The 14,709-nt window shown below is 45.4% G+C and overlaps 2 protein-coding genes across 3 annotated transcripts; both read right to left on the bottom strand.

The window, feature by feature from the left end:
- Positions 1-124: 124 nt before the first annotated feature.
- On the bottom strand, positions 125-8,769 carry rab3db (RAB3D, member RAS oncogene family, b). Its single transcript, XM_076150143.1, has 5 exons — positions 8,366-8,769; positions 5,587-5,823; positions 2,720-2,838; positions 2,500-2,624; positions 125-2,399 (listed from the first exon to the last, which is right to left on the bottom strand). Exons 2-5 carry the CDS (start codon positions 5,821-5,823, stop codon positions 2,212-2,214), a joined length of 669 nt encoding a protein of 222 aa, XP_076006258.1. The 5' UTR covers positions 8,366-8,769; the 3' UTR covers positions 125-2,211.
- A 1,662-nt stretch (positions 8,770-10,431) lies between these two features.
- Positions 10,432-12,686, bottom strand: tmem205 (transmembrane protein 205). 2 transcript variants are annotated; one of them, XM_076150162.1, is made up of 4 exons: positions 12,573-12,686; positions 12,038-12,241; positions 11,786-11,949; positions 10,432-11,689 (listed from the first exon to the last, which is right to left on the bottom strand). In XM_076150162.1, the coding sequence occupies exons 2-4, from the start codon at positions 12,135-12,137 to the stop codon at positions 11,387-11,389; spliced, it is 567 nt and encodes a 188-aa protein (XP_076006277.1). In that variant the 5' UTR covers positions 12,138-12,241; positions 12,573-12,686; the 3' UTR covers positions 10,432-11,386. The 2 variants fall into 2 exon arrangements, with proteins under 2 accessions (XP_076006277.1, XP_076006276.1); XM_076150161.1 differs by having other exon boundaries at positions 12,038-12,153.
- Positions 12,687-14,709: the final 2,023 nt, after the last annotated feature.

The raw sequence follows: 14,709 nt of genomic DNA, 5'->3' as shown, positions 1-14,709 counted from the left end.
AGGATGCAGGGCCATAAATCACACACACACACACACACACACACACACACACACACACACACACACACACACACACACACACACACACACACACACACACACACACACACACTGCACACACAACTTTTGTAATGAATATATTCTTTATTATTTCTTATGCACATTTCAACATATTCTCGTTTCTACACAACTCCTAAAATTTTGCAGCCAACACATTCAGAGTCGGAAATAGAGGGGATGTAATACGAGCTCATCTCCCCTGCTGCTTTACAGGAATGCAACATGAACGTGAGAACAAAGAGATCAGAACAACAGAAGAACACAGAATCTCCCAGGTAAACCTCCAGTCAGTCAGCAGTTCCTCCAACAGCAAACTACATACTGGACACAGTGGTTTGAAATTTGGCATCGGTACAAAATGTAGCACACTCGAACTGTACTCAAGCAACAGTTGTGCATCTGTAGCGTCACACACACACACACACACTGCAGTAGGATGCTTCTGCCTTCCATTCAAGCACACTGAATGCTTGCACAGATGTTGGCATACTAATGTAGTGTTCGTTGTTGCGCACATCCTCCTTATGTTCAAGCACTGCATCAGGGAGCTAAGATCACCGTTGCGATGCGGAATGATATCAGCCATCTGATATCTGCAGAGAAACATCACCGTAGTAGAAACAACACACACACACACACTGACTGAGCACAACATCAGGGAGAGAGGTGACCACGCTCTGGCAGATTAGACCAGACTGTTGGTATGACAACGTAAAGCTGCTATCACGGAACGGAGGCTGTGGTTGACCCTAACGGACAGCCAGTTGTCAGCGTGTGGACAGTGATAGACACATGTATGAGAGGAAACAGAGAGAGAAAAGTAAACATAGACACAAGTAGGGTCAGAAATGGTATAAAGATGAGCTAAGGGAATGTCAAACGAATTCATTCAGACACTGGAATGAAGATGAATCCTTCTCACATTCAGTTTACTTCACTGAAAACAACAGAGTGACAGATTACAGGACTGAAACATGAAGTGAGACGGGCCCTTGGGAATTCCTGCTTATGGCAAAAGCACAAATGAGGCTTCAGACGAATCCTTCTAAGAGATGAATGCTTCCTCTCCACATAACAGTCATTAGGATAAATCAGGATGAATGTTTGGCCGTGCTGCAGAGCGGGGAGCAGAGAGTGTGTGTGTGTGTGTGTGTGTGTCAGACAGAGAAGAGCACAGAGATGGGACCTGCATGAGTGTCACACATGATAAGAGGCTTCCTTACACAGCTGGAATTCTGGCAAGGGTTAATATTGTTGTAAACACCAGAGCTGAAAATGAAGAGTCCCCACTAACACCCGGCTGTCTGGGGAAAGATTCAACATTGGAGCAGAGGAAGAGGCGTTCATAACACAAGAAGCTCAGGGGGAAATGGCTGAGAGGCACTGGGATTATTTTCTAAACTTGATTTGAACATTAAGTTGGTTTGTGGATCATTTTGAACAATTCACATTATTCCATCTCCTGGAATAAGAGAAACATATAAGACTTTAGAATGTTGCAACTGAGAAACAATTGAACTACAGCACAAATGAGGTTTGGATCCCAAAATAACAAAGGCATAAAGTAGAACTGCTTCATCTCATGTGGCTGCGCTGATAAAGTTTAAATAAAGGACTGAGACGTTAAAACCTGATGACCTAAATGCAAATACCAATCTTCTTTCAGCATTTCTATTATTCTATCACACTAAATAGACCTGAGTGTGTGAAGGCACTCACTGTTCAACCTGCAGAAACATCCAGAAGGGGTCTGAACTTGAGACAAACACCAACAACATCTCAGACACTATGAATCTCCAAACAAACAATGAAACCAACAAGTAGAACAAACTTCAAATGCCGTCACATTTGGCATCAGATTTGTAACAACAACTAACTATGGAGCAGCTGGGCTCCCTGTGGTCAGAGGGGTTGAGCTAGGTGTGATGGACTTAAGAGGAGCATCACCTCCTCATTGAACTAAAGGGGGTGAAACCTGAGGGACTGAGAGAGACGAGTCTGACCTCAGCTGGCTGTGATGGGTGGGCTGTGTCAACAGAGCAAAGCGAGGCAGGGCTGGAGTGTAGACAGAGAAAGAGACGCAGCATATTCTTGGCTGAGGCACAGTGAGGGAGTTGGCCTTTTTATGTGTATTTCTGTATGAGTGTGTGTTTAACAGGCGCAGCCCCCCTGGCTCTCTGGAGGTGAGTCCTTTAGGCCCTGGCTCCTGTGGTTAGCTACGATGTTGGCGTCTCCCTCCATGCTCTCGTTCATCTTCTCACAGATGACGTCCACCAGTCGCTCAAAGACCTGCTTGACGTTGATGTTGTCCTTGGCACTGGCCTCAAAGAACTGGAAACCTGCAGGACGGAGAAAGAGAGAAGGCAGAATTTGATTGAAGTGAACACACAAGCAGAGTGCACCTGTCTGCGTTCCCTCAGGTAAGGACAGGTTTCTTACCAAGCTCCTCAGATAATCTCTGGCCCTCCTCTGTGGGTACCAGCCGGTCGTCCTCTAGATCACACTTGTTGCCGACCAGTATGACCTGAGCGTTGTCCCATGAATACGTCTTGATTTGGGTCGCCCTGTTTGGCAGAAACAGCAAGAATGAACCCGATAAGCAGGAAGTGTAGCTCTAATTGACACGGCACAGAATGAGTGAGCCGTCTGTCTGACTCACCAGTCCTGCACTGCGTTGAAGGAGTCCTGGTTGGTGATGTCATACATGAGCAGGAAGCCCATGGCTCCTCTGTAGTAGGCTGTGGTGATGGTGCGGTAGCGCTCCTGCCCTGCTGTGTCCTGCAGGCACACACACAAGCATAAACCTTCACTTTAACACTGGAGATCAATGCCCTCTATGTCTTTGTCCATCTATTTGTTTGTAATATTAACTCGCCACCCTATCGTCCTCATTATGATTCTGTTGTACACCACAGGGGGGCAGTATTGTCCAACATAAGGCCTCTGTGTTCCTCTGCCTTATTCATCTGTTGCAGGTCAGCCTTGAGTAAACACTGAGCTTCACATCTCTCAGTTAAGACGATAGATGTGAAGAAACAGAAACACATTTACTGTATGAGGACAGAATGGAGACGGGCACTTATGTAGACTCAAAGGTGCTGTCAGTCAAGATCAAAATGCCTCAGAAGAAGCGTTCGTGTATGAGCAGCGACATCACAGTCAGAGGCAGAGGTTAGATGAGTGGAGATATAAAGTAAAAAGGTCAAACATGTAGACCGAGTTGGCGCCAAGGCCCGAGCCAAGGCCCACCCTCACAGTTACCTGGTAACCTGCTCCAAACCTTCATTTGCATCTAGGGCCTGTGAGTGTTTCAGTGTGTGTGTGTGTGTGTGTCACTGGTGTTTTCCTCACAGTAAGGAGGGGGAGGAGCAGGGGGTTGTCCAGGTAACCAGGGGCCATTGAGGTTTATGAATGTTCCATTACAGGCAGGACTGCTGTGGGTGGTCGGCCCAAGTGTTCCCTCTCTCACGTCTCACTGTAGACTGTCCCATCAGAGAGGACACCTGTCCGTCCCAGGTGTCTGTCCAATCTACTCATCTTAGAGCCGGCCTTCTCTTAAAGCCTTGTTTTCCTTTTCTACTAAGCCCTGTTAGAACTTTCTTTATTGTTTGTACACCAGCCTGAGCTCAAATACGGTCCTGTCGCTGCAGAGTCTCTGTAAGTGAGAGAGGGACTTCCTGCTTCTACTGCATATTCATCAGAACAAAGAAGAGGATCAGGTCCTTGTTCACACTCTAGTCTATCCACTAACATGCGGCCCTTTCTCATACTGAAGGATCTGTAGGAGTTTTAGAGGCGTGTCATTGTGCCGTCCATTCATTTAGACAGCTAGTCACCGCTCAGCCCTGTTGGGATTGGAGAGGAGAGGACGGGGTTTAAACATTCTTGTAATAGGGCTTAGCTAAGGTCACTTCCCCTGTCAGTGTGAAGTCTTCCATGTCTATCTTTATCTCACGCATGCAGATCAGATCAAATATTTGGCAGAGCAATGGGACTTCTATCCAAACACAGATTCCCTAGGGACACAATAATAAAGTCTACACAGTCAACAGAAGCTGGTTGCTGAGGTGTGTGTTTGTATGATGACAGGGAGGGAGCATGGAACGGGCTTCAGGTCACACACACGCACACACACAGCCCATGTTGACGTCACTGTCACTTAACTACCCACACAAAGCAGAGCTAAACACAGGATATCATTACCAACCTACTGCGTGCATACGTGTGTTTATGTTCGGCTTGGACCTGTGTGTGTGTGTGTGTGTCTGTGTGCACAATGGATATTTGTTCAGAGATCATATATAGATTTCCATAACAAAAAGAGGAAGGGCATCAACAATATTTGAGTGTGTGTCCACATAGTGCAGTGTTGAATCTCTCCTCTTAGTCATTCTGTAGGGTCGGGTAATCAGGCTGCTTGTTTCCACGTCACACACACACACAAAGGACCACAGGCAGCTGGCAGAGAGACATACACACACACCATGTCTCCCCCCCTTTAGGACCTGGGGACATCTCCTCCAAATGCTGCTCAACAGGAGCACAGTGGGCAAACACACACACACAGGTTTAAGACGGTTGATTATTAACACTGCATTTTGCGAAACCTTCCAGGCAGCAGAGCAAGGCAGCACAGCATACCAGGACATGCCTGCTGGTCCCACACCCTGTCAACACACCGCTACAGCAGCCCTGGTGTCTGTCTTCACTACGCCTCAGTCAGACGCTGCCCATGGTATTTCCTCTGCTTCCTGCGCCGGGGGAAAACATCGGGGCTCTTTGTTATTAAGCAGCAGCACTCAGGAGTTACTGTGTGTGACGGCCGTAGGGGAAGTATGCTCGCTTGCTCCTTTCAAACCCTCCTAATAAATAACTGCATTAGCACACACATGACATAATCAATAAGCTCCATGCTCACTTCCTCAGCTGTAATCGTATGACACAACCGAAGTCACGGAGCAGGGGAACACGGCTCTGGTCCGGTAGAAGCTGACTGTTTATTTTGGTGTGGGCCAGCTGCTGATTCATGTTGATCAATGCCGTGTCTCACCGGACGGGTTGTTGGTTCACATGAATCATCTGTTTGAGTAGCCTTTTACAATGTATAGATATAGGATTTGTATCACAGGATCTGTACTTTGAGACGAGCAAGCGGAGTAAATAAAACACACACACCGTGGGAAACAAGGAGAGAGAGAAAGAGAGAGTTGATGGAATACGAGTCTGGCACGTCACCAACAGTGTTACTTGGACTTGCAACGGATACGAGAAATCCTGACAGCTATTCTGTCTCCTGCCTTTGAGATCTAACTCTCCTTTAACCAAACTCATGTGTCCAGCTGCTTTAGAGAGCAGCATCTACCTGAATCACCTGGTTCTCTGACGTAAAACCATGAAATGGAGGTAAACACATTTGAGACTGTCCCCAACTAAGGTACTGAGAGTATGAATCCTTCTGGAATGAATTGCGATGCAACAAGTCGACCCTCTCACACTAACATGATCCAATCTTTCATCTGTGCTCACCCAGATCTGCAGTTTGATCCTTTTGTCGTTACGGAAGACAGTCTTGACCTTGAAGTCGATGCCTACTGTGCTGACGAACGCAGAGGTGAAGGAGTCGTCTGCGTAGCGGAACAGGAAGGAGGTTTTGCCCACGCTGCTGTTGCCGATGATCAGCAGCTTGAACATGTAGTCAAAGTTCTGGTCAGCCGCGTCCTTCTGGGAGGGCTGCTGCTGGAGCCGGGAGTCGTTTGACGCCATCTGGAGGAGAGGGAGAAGTGTTTGATCGGGACTGCAAATGGGCATGAAATCAATATCAAGAATCAAGCAAGCAGACAGCAATCAGGCACTGGAGCGACACTGGCTGAGAACATCTGAGCTCAAATCTGAATCAACCACCGAGTCAAACACTGTGTGGATGGGAATGAGAGTCATCGCTGTTCAATCATAGATCAATTAGACAACTTCAGGAAAGCTCCCACAGTAATGGAGCCTGAGGGCAGGGATGACTTCACCTGCCGTTAAGCCTTCAGTGTGACACATGAAACAGGAGGAGGAGCAGGGAGGGTTTGGGTGTGAGGAGGAGAGGAGAGCACAGCTCTGTCCCCATTCAACCCGACAAACACACTCACATCGGCACATTTGGTCAATAGGTGCGGCTGAGCCCTGCCTCTTTCTGATGAGACTTGTCTCCGTGGAGACCAGGCTAGGACTCCGCTGCCGGCAAGACCCATTAGTGGTCAAGGCAGTCAGTATGCTCGGCTTTTAACCCGCCAGATGGAAGTCTCCAGGGCGGGAGAGATATCTATCACACAAGCATTACAAACGGCTTTGGAATGAAATGAGCCAGATGAGAGGAGAGGAGAGAAGAGGAGAGGAGAAGAGGGGAGAGGAGAAGAGAAGAGAGGAGAGGAGAGGAGAGGAGAGGAGAGGAGAGGAGAGGAGAGGAGGCTCATTACTGAAGTATTAGTCAAGCTTGGCAAGATGTCTAACTGTGTGTACACATGTTTATTCACACGGTTAAGGTGCCAGTGGGCGAGAGAGCAAGTCTGCAGCAGAGCACAGGCCCGATCCACTTCAGGCTCCACTCTCAGTTTGTGTGGTCGACCGCTTCATGGCTGAGCTGCTTGTTGCTCCTAGACGTCCGACTGTGGTTAGCTCCACCTGGACACAGACTCCATCCTGTGACAGAGACTCCATCCTGTGACAGTGCCTCAGGTCGTCAGGAGGACTCATTCTACCGCCAATGTTTGTCTATGGAGTTTGGATGGCATGGTTTGCTCTAAGCGATGGGTGAGGCTGAAACAAACTGAACAACTTATTAACAACTGGATAATAAGGAGGGGTGTGTTCTCATACTGTGCTTCAAATTAGAAGATTTAAATTGGAGATCTGCCTCTTGAGGACAATGAACCACTAACTTAGAAGAATAAAACACCTGCATGAGCTAAATTGCACGTTTCCTCTCCACTGTGTCAGACTTTGCAACACATCCTGTTGTAATCGATGAAACTAGACACAAACACAATATTCGTTCATTCTTCACATGAACTCTGAAGCCTTTACTCTCTGTGAACACATTCCATTCTTACTAGAAAGTCTTTTGCCTTTCACAAAAGGCACAGCAGTCATACTAATCTCTTCAAGCAGTGGCCGTGAAATCCCAAATCACATGAGGCCTGTGCCGTTCCAGGGTCTTAAGATGCTACAAAGAAAAATGAAAATCTCTCCTGTGTACTTAGTTGTGTATGATTCCACGAACCATTCACAAGAAAATGTGTTGCTTTCTAACTTCCATTCCGTCAACAGCACAAGCCCAGCCTGAGGTAAACCCTGTCACATGTCTGCTGTGCAGCTGAGGATGTCCACAGGCAACAAAGGGCAGGATCCACTCTATAGAGCCGTCACTGACATTCAGCCTCTCATAGGAGTCTGTGCTCTGATCAAGGTGTGTGTTATATTCACTCAGTACATCAAAAGCCTCGATGGAGAAAAGAATCTGGCTAATTTATCTCATTTATCCCACAATCAATAAGTGGAAGTTCATCCAGAAGACAATACTAATAATAATTATGACTCTAACTGTGTTTCTATTGTGTTTAAAATTCACCCAGAGTGTGTAAGGCACAGATAAAGGGAGATAAAGGTAGATCAACCACTAAAAGCAACCTGTAAGTCTTTTTCCTTCATAAACTATACACTGAAACGACTGATCAACATTTAGAGGCAACACTGTGTAACCACACACACCCCAGTCTGATCTGATCCCTCTTTGATAAGACCATCTGCCTTTATATCAGGACACACAGCCCCTACTTAACAAATACAAACACAACAAAGTGTAAGTGTGGCTCTGAGAGTTTGTTTGACGGCCTAGCAGAGTAGCATTATCTCAGCCAAACAAACAGGCCATTGTGGCGAATAGAGCCTGATAATGGCGCAGCAGGTCCCTCAGCTGGCATTGTTTGCTGAGCCAAGAGTCAGGAAATGACCATTATTGATTATCTGGCAGCTGTCACATCTGTTCCTTCATTAGAGGCGAGACTGGACACACAAAGAAAGCGCTCAGGGGTTACAGGTGCTTTTATTTTGAAAGAGAGAAACGTCTACGGGCACTTTTCTCTGTGTCCTACGGCACAATCACGCATTTAAAGGCTCAATATTGATGGTATTAAACATTAACTACTTCTCCACCACAGGTAACTTTACTGCGAGTGGTTGATCCAAAGCGGAGCTTGAAGCAAACACGGGGTGGTTAGAACAGGAAAAACAACAAATGCCATCCAAACTTCCATAAACTGACCTTGTGTTGTGAAGAAAAGCTGCGTTCTACGTGGTTCTGTCTCGAGTTTTCGACAGCGACAGAGCGATGTGTCCTGTCCGGGTGGGGCAGCCCCTGAATGAAGCGCACCTGAAGTCTCCTCTCTGCAGCCCAGCAGCAAACAGCGCCTGCAGCCGCCGCCTTCTCCCACCAGCTCTCCCGGAGTGGAGTGGAGCAGCTCCCGGATCTCGCTTGTGTACAGAGCTGTCGCCGCTACTTTGGCTGGAGCTCTGTGACAGAGTGGCGCAGAGCAGACACACAGCGGCTTTAATGACGAAGACACACACACACACACACCTCCGTCTCTTTTCCTCTCTCTCTCTGTTTCCCTCTACTTCTCTGTCCCTCTCTCTCTCTCACTGTGTGTGCGCGTGTGTGTGCGTAAGTGTGAACTAAGGAGAACGGGGCTGTCTCCGAATCGATGGGTAAACACTTTACGTCTGTCTATCTGTCTGTTTGTCTGTCTGTCTCTCTCTCAGCTCTATGTCTTTATCTGTCCTGTGAAGCACCGTTGAACATTTGTCTCCCATCAAACTGCTACAATCTTTCCATAAGGATTTAATCTAAATGATTGTATTATGGTCCTTTCTTCCCCTTTCTTAATGTATTTGTCACAGTAAGCATTTCCAAACACCTGTGGGTTTGTTTGCTGTCTCCTGTTGTCTCCCTGTGTGTTTGCCAGAGGAGTGAACTTATTGAGAAGTATATTATTTGGTGCTTAGCCTTCACTTATGAGGAAGAGTAGTGATTAATCATTGCTAACAAACGCATAAAGGTCCTTTATGCGTGTGTACAGTTTATAAAGCACTGCTTGGATCTCAGTGGTTTGATATGAGTACACATTCACCAGAACTCCACTGATATGAGCCAAGTGTAAAATGAAGGCTGTATTCCCACATTAGAGGTGATTGAACAACACTGCAGGGTCTCCAGACTTATCATTAATTTAACACAGCGTCTTACTGCAGAGCTGTGCTGCTGCAATAACAGGAGTTTCCTCAGTAAAGGCAGGTCCTGAACAAGCAGCATTCCATGTTGAATAAGCCCGATTGCTGTAGTAATGCCCTTCACACACACCTACAGACACACACTCACACACTCAAATTACTTGTGTGGTGCAGGAATGAGGGAGGATGGTGGAACATGTCTGATGCAACATCTAACTTCCTCCTGTTTACCTTTGCATGTTTTACTTTGTTACTCATTTAGTTTCTTGACTCAACTCAATCACCAAAAGTCACATTTAGTAATTCTTGTAAATAGTTTTGAAGATGTTATCAGATCATTCTTGGTAACAGTCCAATAGCTTCCTGCCATGGAGGAAGTGGACAGAACAGGAGCCTGAAACACGTCTCTGTCCAAATAAGAGAGTGGTTAAACTTGTTCTTTGATGAAAGATAAAAGTCTTATTTCCTGATACAAGTGGCCTGGAAATGCAGATATTTGGACCAATGTGGATAAGACACACTGCCTGATATAGTCTGAGGAATATACATCACATACATTCTGTTTAAACCACACTGAGCTTCTTCAATTCCTTTAGTCGGTCAAAATCCCAATAAACCATAGATTATTGACATCCCAATCACGGATGATAGCAGCATCTTAAAGGGAGGTGTATAGGACTTGTGTTCGGGAAAACTCCTCTCTCAGTAAACTCTCCCTCTGCTTTTATACCGACGTTGTTGTTGGTTTCCATCCCAGACTCCATTAGAGCAGAGGTTGTAGCTGTGTGAGGCTCAGTGCCTGTAATGCCGGAGCTGCTCAACTAAGCTCTGTTCCCTCATTCAGAGCGGATCCTTTCAAAATCTGATCTGACTCACTGCTAATCCAGTTAAAGCCATCCTATTCCAAATCCAGACACTGTCTATTAGGCCTGCGATCACTCAACAGTGTGAGTCAATACAAATCAAAACACGACTCCTTTCCATGCTGATACAATTAAACAAGTGTCTGGTTTGAAGAAGATCAATGTTGTAAAAGAAGATATACATTTAAAATCCATCCATTTCAAAAGAAAGAAAGAGTAGTGGACACATATTTAGGAATCCGTCTTAAAGAAGTCATTATTTATCTCCAAAACTGCAATGTTAATCCAACAATAACAAAATAATGATACAATTCATTCCCAGTACCTACAAACATTACATTTTACAGATTAAATTCAATACTGTGGTCAAAAATGTGTAAACTCTCCCAGATTATAGGTTTCGCAAACATCGCCCCCTGCTGGAAAAATCACACAATGAAACCCCCAAACTTCACATTAGACACGTTATCATAGATACACTTTAAAGTGAGTCCTCTGGTGATTTGGACCAATTCTCAAACAATAATTAAAGTTCTTAAAACGATATGAAACCCTCACAACATGTTGGCATGTCTCATTCTTTCTCAGCACTTACAAATGCTTAAGTATCTAAGTGTGTCATGTTGATAAAAAAAGATTACATTTGTGCTTAGTTAAATACTTTCAATCTGAAATACATTCATTGTGCAAATCATCACATACTAAATGGTTCATTCAAATGTCTAAATCTTTCAGGCATACGTTTCATGAATTGTGCTGATGTGATTCTGTTGTCGTGGCGACTACTAATACATTGATTGTTCAACAAATAAAACCAATCAACCAATGACGGTTGCTGTCAAGTTATTCCACAGGTGAAACTCATTCATAAGAAGGCGTGGTCTTCTAACTACCTGCTCAGGAAAGATGAAGAAGAGTGAGGATGGAATATAACACCACAGAGGAAGAGGAGGAAGAAGCCTGGAATGTAAGCATGAAGAGCAATGTGGAAACATCCTCACAAGGCAAATTGCATCATCGTACTTACAATTTCATATGTGGGTGTGTCTAACTTGAGTTCCCAGCCCCACTGACAGGCATCATGTTGCCAGTTGTGTGTGATTCCAGTGTTGTGTATGAAATGTGATGATGTCATAGCAGAAATTGAAAGCAAGATATTTTTCACAAACTGAAGCCTGAGAATCAAATCCTCTCTAAATGGTGCTTAGATTCAGCGCTGTGTAGATCAGATTGGTGGTGGTGCAGATGAACCCCAGCAGGTTACAGAGGTTGGACATCCCATGGTAGCGCCCAAAGGTGCTCTTGTAGCTTTTGTACTTTGGATCCTGTTCCTTGAGTTTGGCGTAGGCCTCCCTCTGACTGCGCAGACCGATCTGATTCCCCAGGCCGTGCTCCTCCTCCACTTCCCTCAACTTTAACATCACCTCAGAGACCACAGGGCCAAACCACTGAGCATTCAACCCCGCCATGATCAGTGCCACAAAGTAAAGAACCATCTGAAAAACACAAAGAGGAGCCATTGTAGCAGCAGATAATGATGTCATATACTGTGTATCACATCTGGCAGTAGTTCTGTGACACTGATGTACAACCTGCACACTCTCATGCCAGTCCAGCAGCTCTCTGGGATGATACACTGCATACACAGCCAGGCTGAGGAAGTTGCTACCCAGCAGACAGTAGAAGTAAACAGGAAAGAGTTTACTCTGCACCAGACCAAAGGTGTGTAGGGTTACCTGCCACACCAATGCAAATCCTGATGGAAAAACATGAAATAATAATGCAACATGACCAAAAAAGATGCATCTGAAGAATTCACGGCTTTGTCTTGTGTTATCTCATACCTGCTATGAAGGAAACCCAGACCTGCATCCCCCAGGAGAAGGAGAGGAGCAGCAGGTGCAGGACTTTGACAAAGTCTGTGGGCTCCCCCTCTGTCACCATAGCGTCAGCCTGCAAACTACAGACACACACACGACTCAGCTTCAGTCAAAGGAGAGATAGAGGCCTGCCGGATCCCTGCGTAGAGCTCCACGGGTGCAGCAGACCTGATAAGTCCACAGAATTACAGCAGATAAGAGCGAGAGCTGATATACAGACTGCAGGTTTCAATAGCGTTAACAGGCGACACGGATATTCAGAATGCAGCAAATGATCGACATAAGATGACAAGAGCTGATAATACGCTTTAACACTGGACGGCTACGAAAAGATCATTTACAGTTTAATGCAGCAGGCTCATTAGCTTTAGCCGACGAGCTAAAGGAGGAATAAAGTTCAACATTTATATTGATGCCAAGTTGACCGTCTCTTGCTTGTTTTTGCATATTTACACGTGACGCGAAACAATCGGCGCAGGTTTGCAGTGTGCACACTTACCTTCGTCTTTGTTACCTTAATGATTCAGAATAGAAAATAAAGATCGGTAAGGTGACAGACTGCGTTATCTAAAAACTCAGGCGTTCACTTCCTTGGTCCGTTGTTTTGGCAGAAACCACGCCCCCGAGGCAACGCGGACCAATAGCATTCGTTTATAAAAAGCCCTCGTTTTGAATATTTTAACTTTTCATCCAATCATCGACGACCATGAATGTTCCGCTCCAGTTTCCTTCTCTTCAGCTTTACTTATGTGTGTTATTCGCTGCTACATAACGTTTGACTATCGAAATTATGTAAATTTGATCTTCTTTTTTTTTGCTCTACATGTATAAGAAACAATTGAATTTCAAATCCATTTCATATACAGTATTTGAGTTTTGAATTTCTCAAAGTCACAGATTAGTCAACTAATGCCCCCTAGTGTTGATCTACGGTACCTTACATACTTCAATGACCTCTGTCAGGGGTTCAATCTGTTCCATGCTGCAGCTCCTATATACTTTTAGGTTCCAGCCAAATTGTGGAGTTCTGGACAGGATTAGAGGGCACAGAGCACATACCTGCACCAAGGCAGAGAAGATCTACAATTATGACAACACACAATGTGGTTGTTAACATGAACCTTACCCACCTTAGCCCAGCTCGTCCCTCTGGGAGCCTGGCAAGAGGGAGTGTGGCTCACAAGTTCTATGGGACACACACAAACATAAAATGTGGTTCAATCCCATTTCTATCAAAATGGTGTGAGGTCATTGTTCAATGATCTGTAGGCCTCATGAAGCCTTAAAGGCCCAGCTAACTTTGAAACATCTGGGAAGATTACTTTACACATCAGTTGTTTGGGCCCAACTCTCTCAGCTGAATCACTTCCTGTATGTCTGATGTGTGGTGAATCTGTGCAGCCCAGGTCAGTGGTCAGAGAGTTTGCAGGACAGCGTTGTAAGAACCAGAGACTCCTACCAGGACTCGGACCTGGTTCTTCCATCAGCATGATGGCTGTGTTACCACGTTACACCGCAGGAGTTTGTGAGGTTGCTACAGCGCCCTGCAGCGGAGACACGAGGCATGACGGGCTGGGAGGGAATCAGTTTGACCTTAAGACTGTTACTGGGCAGAGTAATTAAGTCAAAATGGGAGAAAGTGAAAGTTACTAAATGTTCATTAAAAAGTGTAATAGTAACTCATTAGACCAGAGCCCCGTTAGCCAGGACGTTCCAGGTTTGAGTCCAGACACTTAACAGTCGCTCAGCTAGCAAAGCTAACCAGCATGATGCAAACACAGCCTGTCTGGACTCAAACCTGGATCGACCCGTTTCCACCTCCCACGGCGAGGACGAGGGGTTGGATTTTTGGGAGGCACCCATTCTCACCTCGTTTACCTTTGACCTGGACTGTGCTGCACTCTTCCTCTTTCCAAGTGACGAGCAAATGTAGAAGTTCCATGGAAAATCTGGCAAATTGCGTTGAAATTCTTGAAGTTGAAATTCTTGAAGTTGAAATTCTTGAAGTTGAAATGCACGACGTAGAAATGCGTACAGTGGAAATTCGTCCTTTTTCGCTTTTTGAACCATTTGAACCTTTGAAACCTTTGTACCTTTTGAACCCTTAATACCAGTGTATCAGTTTTTTAAACCCAGAAAGAGTTTGACACACAGCAGGGTGTGTGTGCATGTGTCCCCCTCAGCACTCGTTGGTGGATCAGGAGTGTTTGTTTCCTACCTGTAGCTGTCATCTCGTTGGTGGATCAGGAGCGTTTGTTTCCTACCTGTAGCTGTCATCTCGTTGGTGGATCAGGAGCGTTTGTTTCTTACCTTTTTCTGTCTTCTTGTTGCGACCTCAGGAGCGTTTGGTTCTTGTCTGTCCTCTTGTTGGGGGAAAACTAAAGCAGACATTTCCAGGTGAGTCTTATTGAGCCGGGTTAAACCATGACTGATTGAGTGTGGGTGGGACATGTTTAATCTGGAGGAGTTTTGTCTCTTACTGAAGGTCGGCTCATATTGACGAACTATGACAAACTACAACAAAACTATTCAAAAGTCAGAGTTGCAATTTGTATCCACTTATCTATCGGGTTGAGGTTTATGTTTGTGTGTGAATGTGCCGAGCTTGTTTTAGTCCACACCTGTCTTGGTTTAGT

Source organism: Genypterus blacodes, unplaced genomic scaffold (assembly GCF_046128005.1).
Source record: "Genypterus blacodes isolate CSIRO-AG114 ecotype Tasmania unplaced genomic scaffold, CSIRO-AGI_Gbla_v1 ptg000051l_1, whole genome shotgun sequence".
In the NCBI taxonomy this organism is placed as follows: Eukaryota; Metazoa; Chordata; class Actinopteri; order Ophidiiformes; family Ophidiidae; genus Genypterus; species Genypterus blacodes.
This window is presented reverse-complemented; position numbering and strand designations above follow the sequence as displayed.

Excerpts from the sequence above, each read along its gene's own strand:
- rab3db (XM_076150143.1), bottom strand. The coding sequence starts at position 5,823 with ATGGCGTCAAACGACTCCCGGCTCCAGCAGCAGCCCTCCCAGAAGGAC. Across the intron at positions 2,839-5,586 it reads GGATCAAACTGCAGATCTGG|GACACAGCAGGGCAGGAGCG; the intron begins GTGAGCACAGAT and ends GTGTGCCTGCAG. Across the intron at positions 2,625-2,719 it reads TTCAACGCAGTGCAGGACTG|GGCGACCCAAATCAAGACGT; the intron begins GTGAGTCAGACA and ends TCTGCCAAACAG.
- tmem205 (XM_076150162.1), bottom strand. The coding sequence starts at position 12,137 with ATGGTGACAGAGGGGGAGCCCACAGACTTTGTCAAAGTCCTGCACCTG. Across the intron at positions 11,950-12,037 it reads CTGGGTTTCCTTCATAGCAG|GATTTGCATTGGTGTGGCAG; the intron begins GTATGAGATAAC and ends TTTTTCCATCAG. Across the intron at positions 11,690-11,785 it reads ACTGGCATGAGAGTGTGCAG|ATGGTTCTTTACTTTGTGGC; the intron begins GTTGTACATCAG and ends TGTGTTTTTCAG.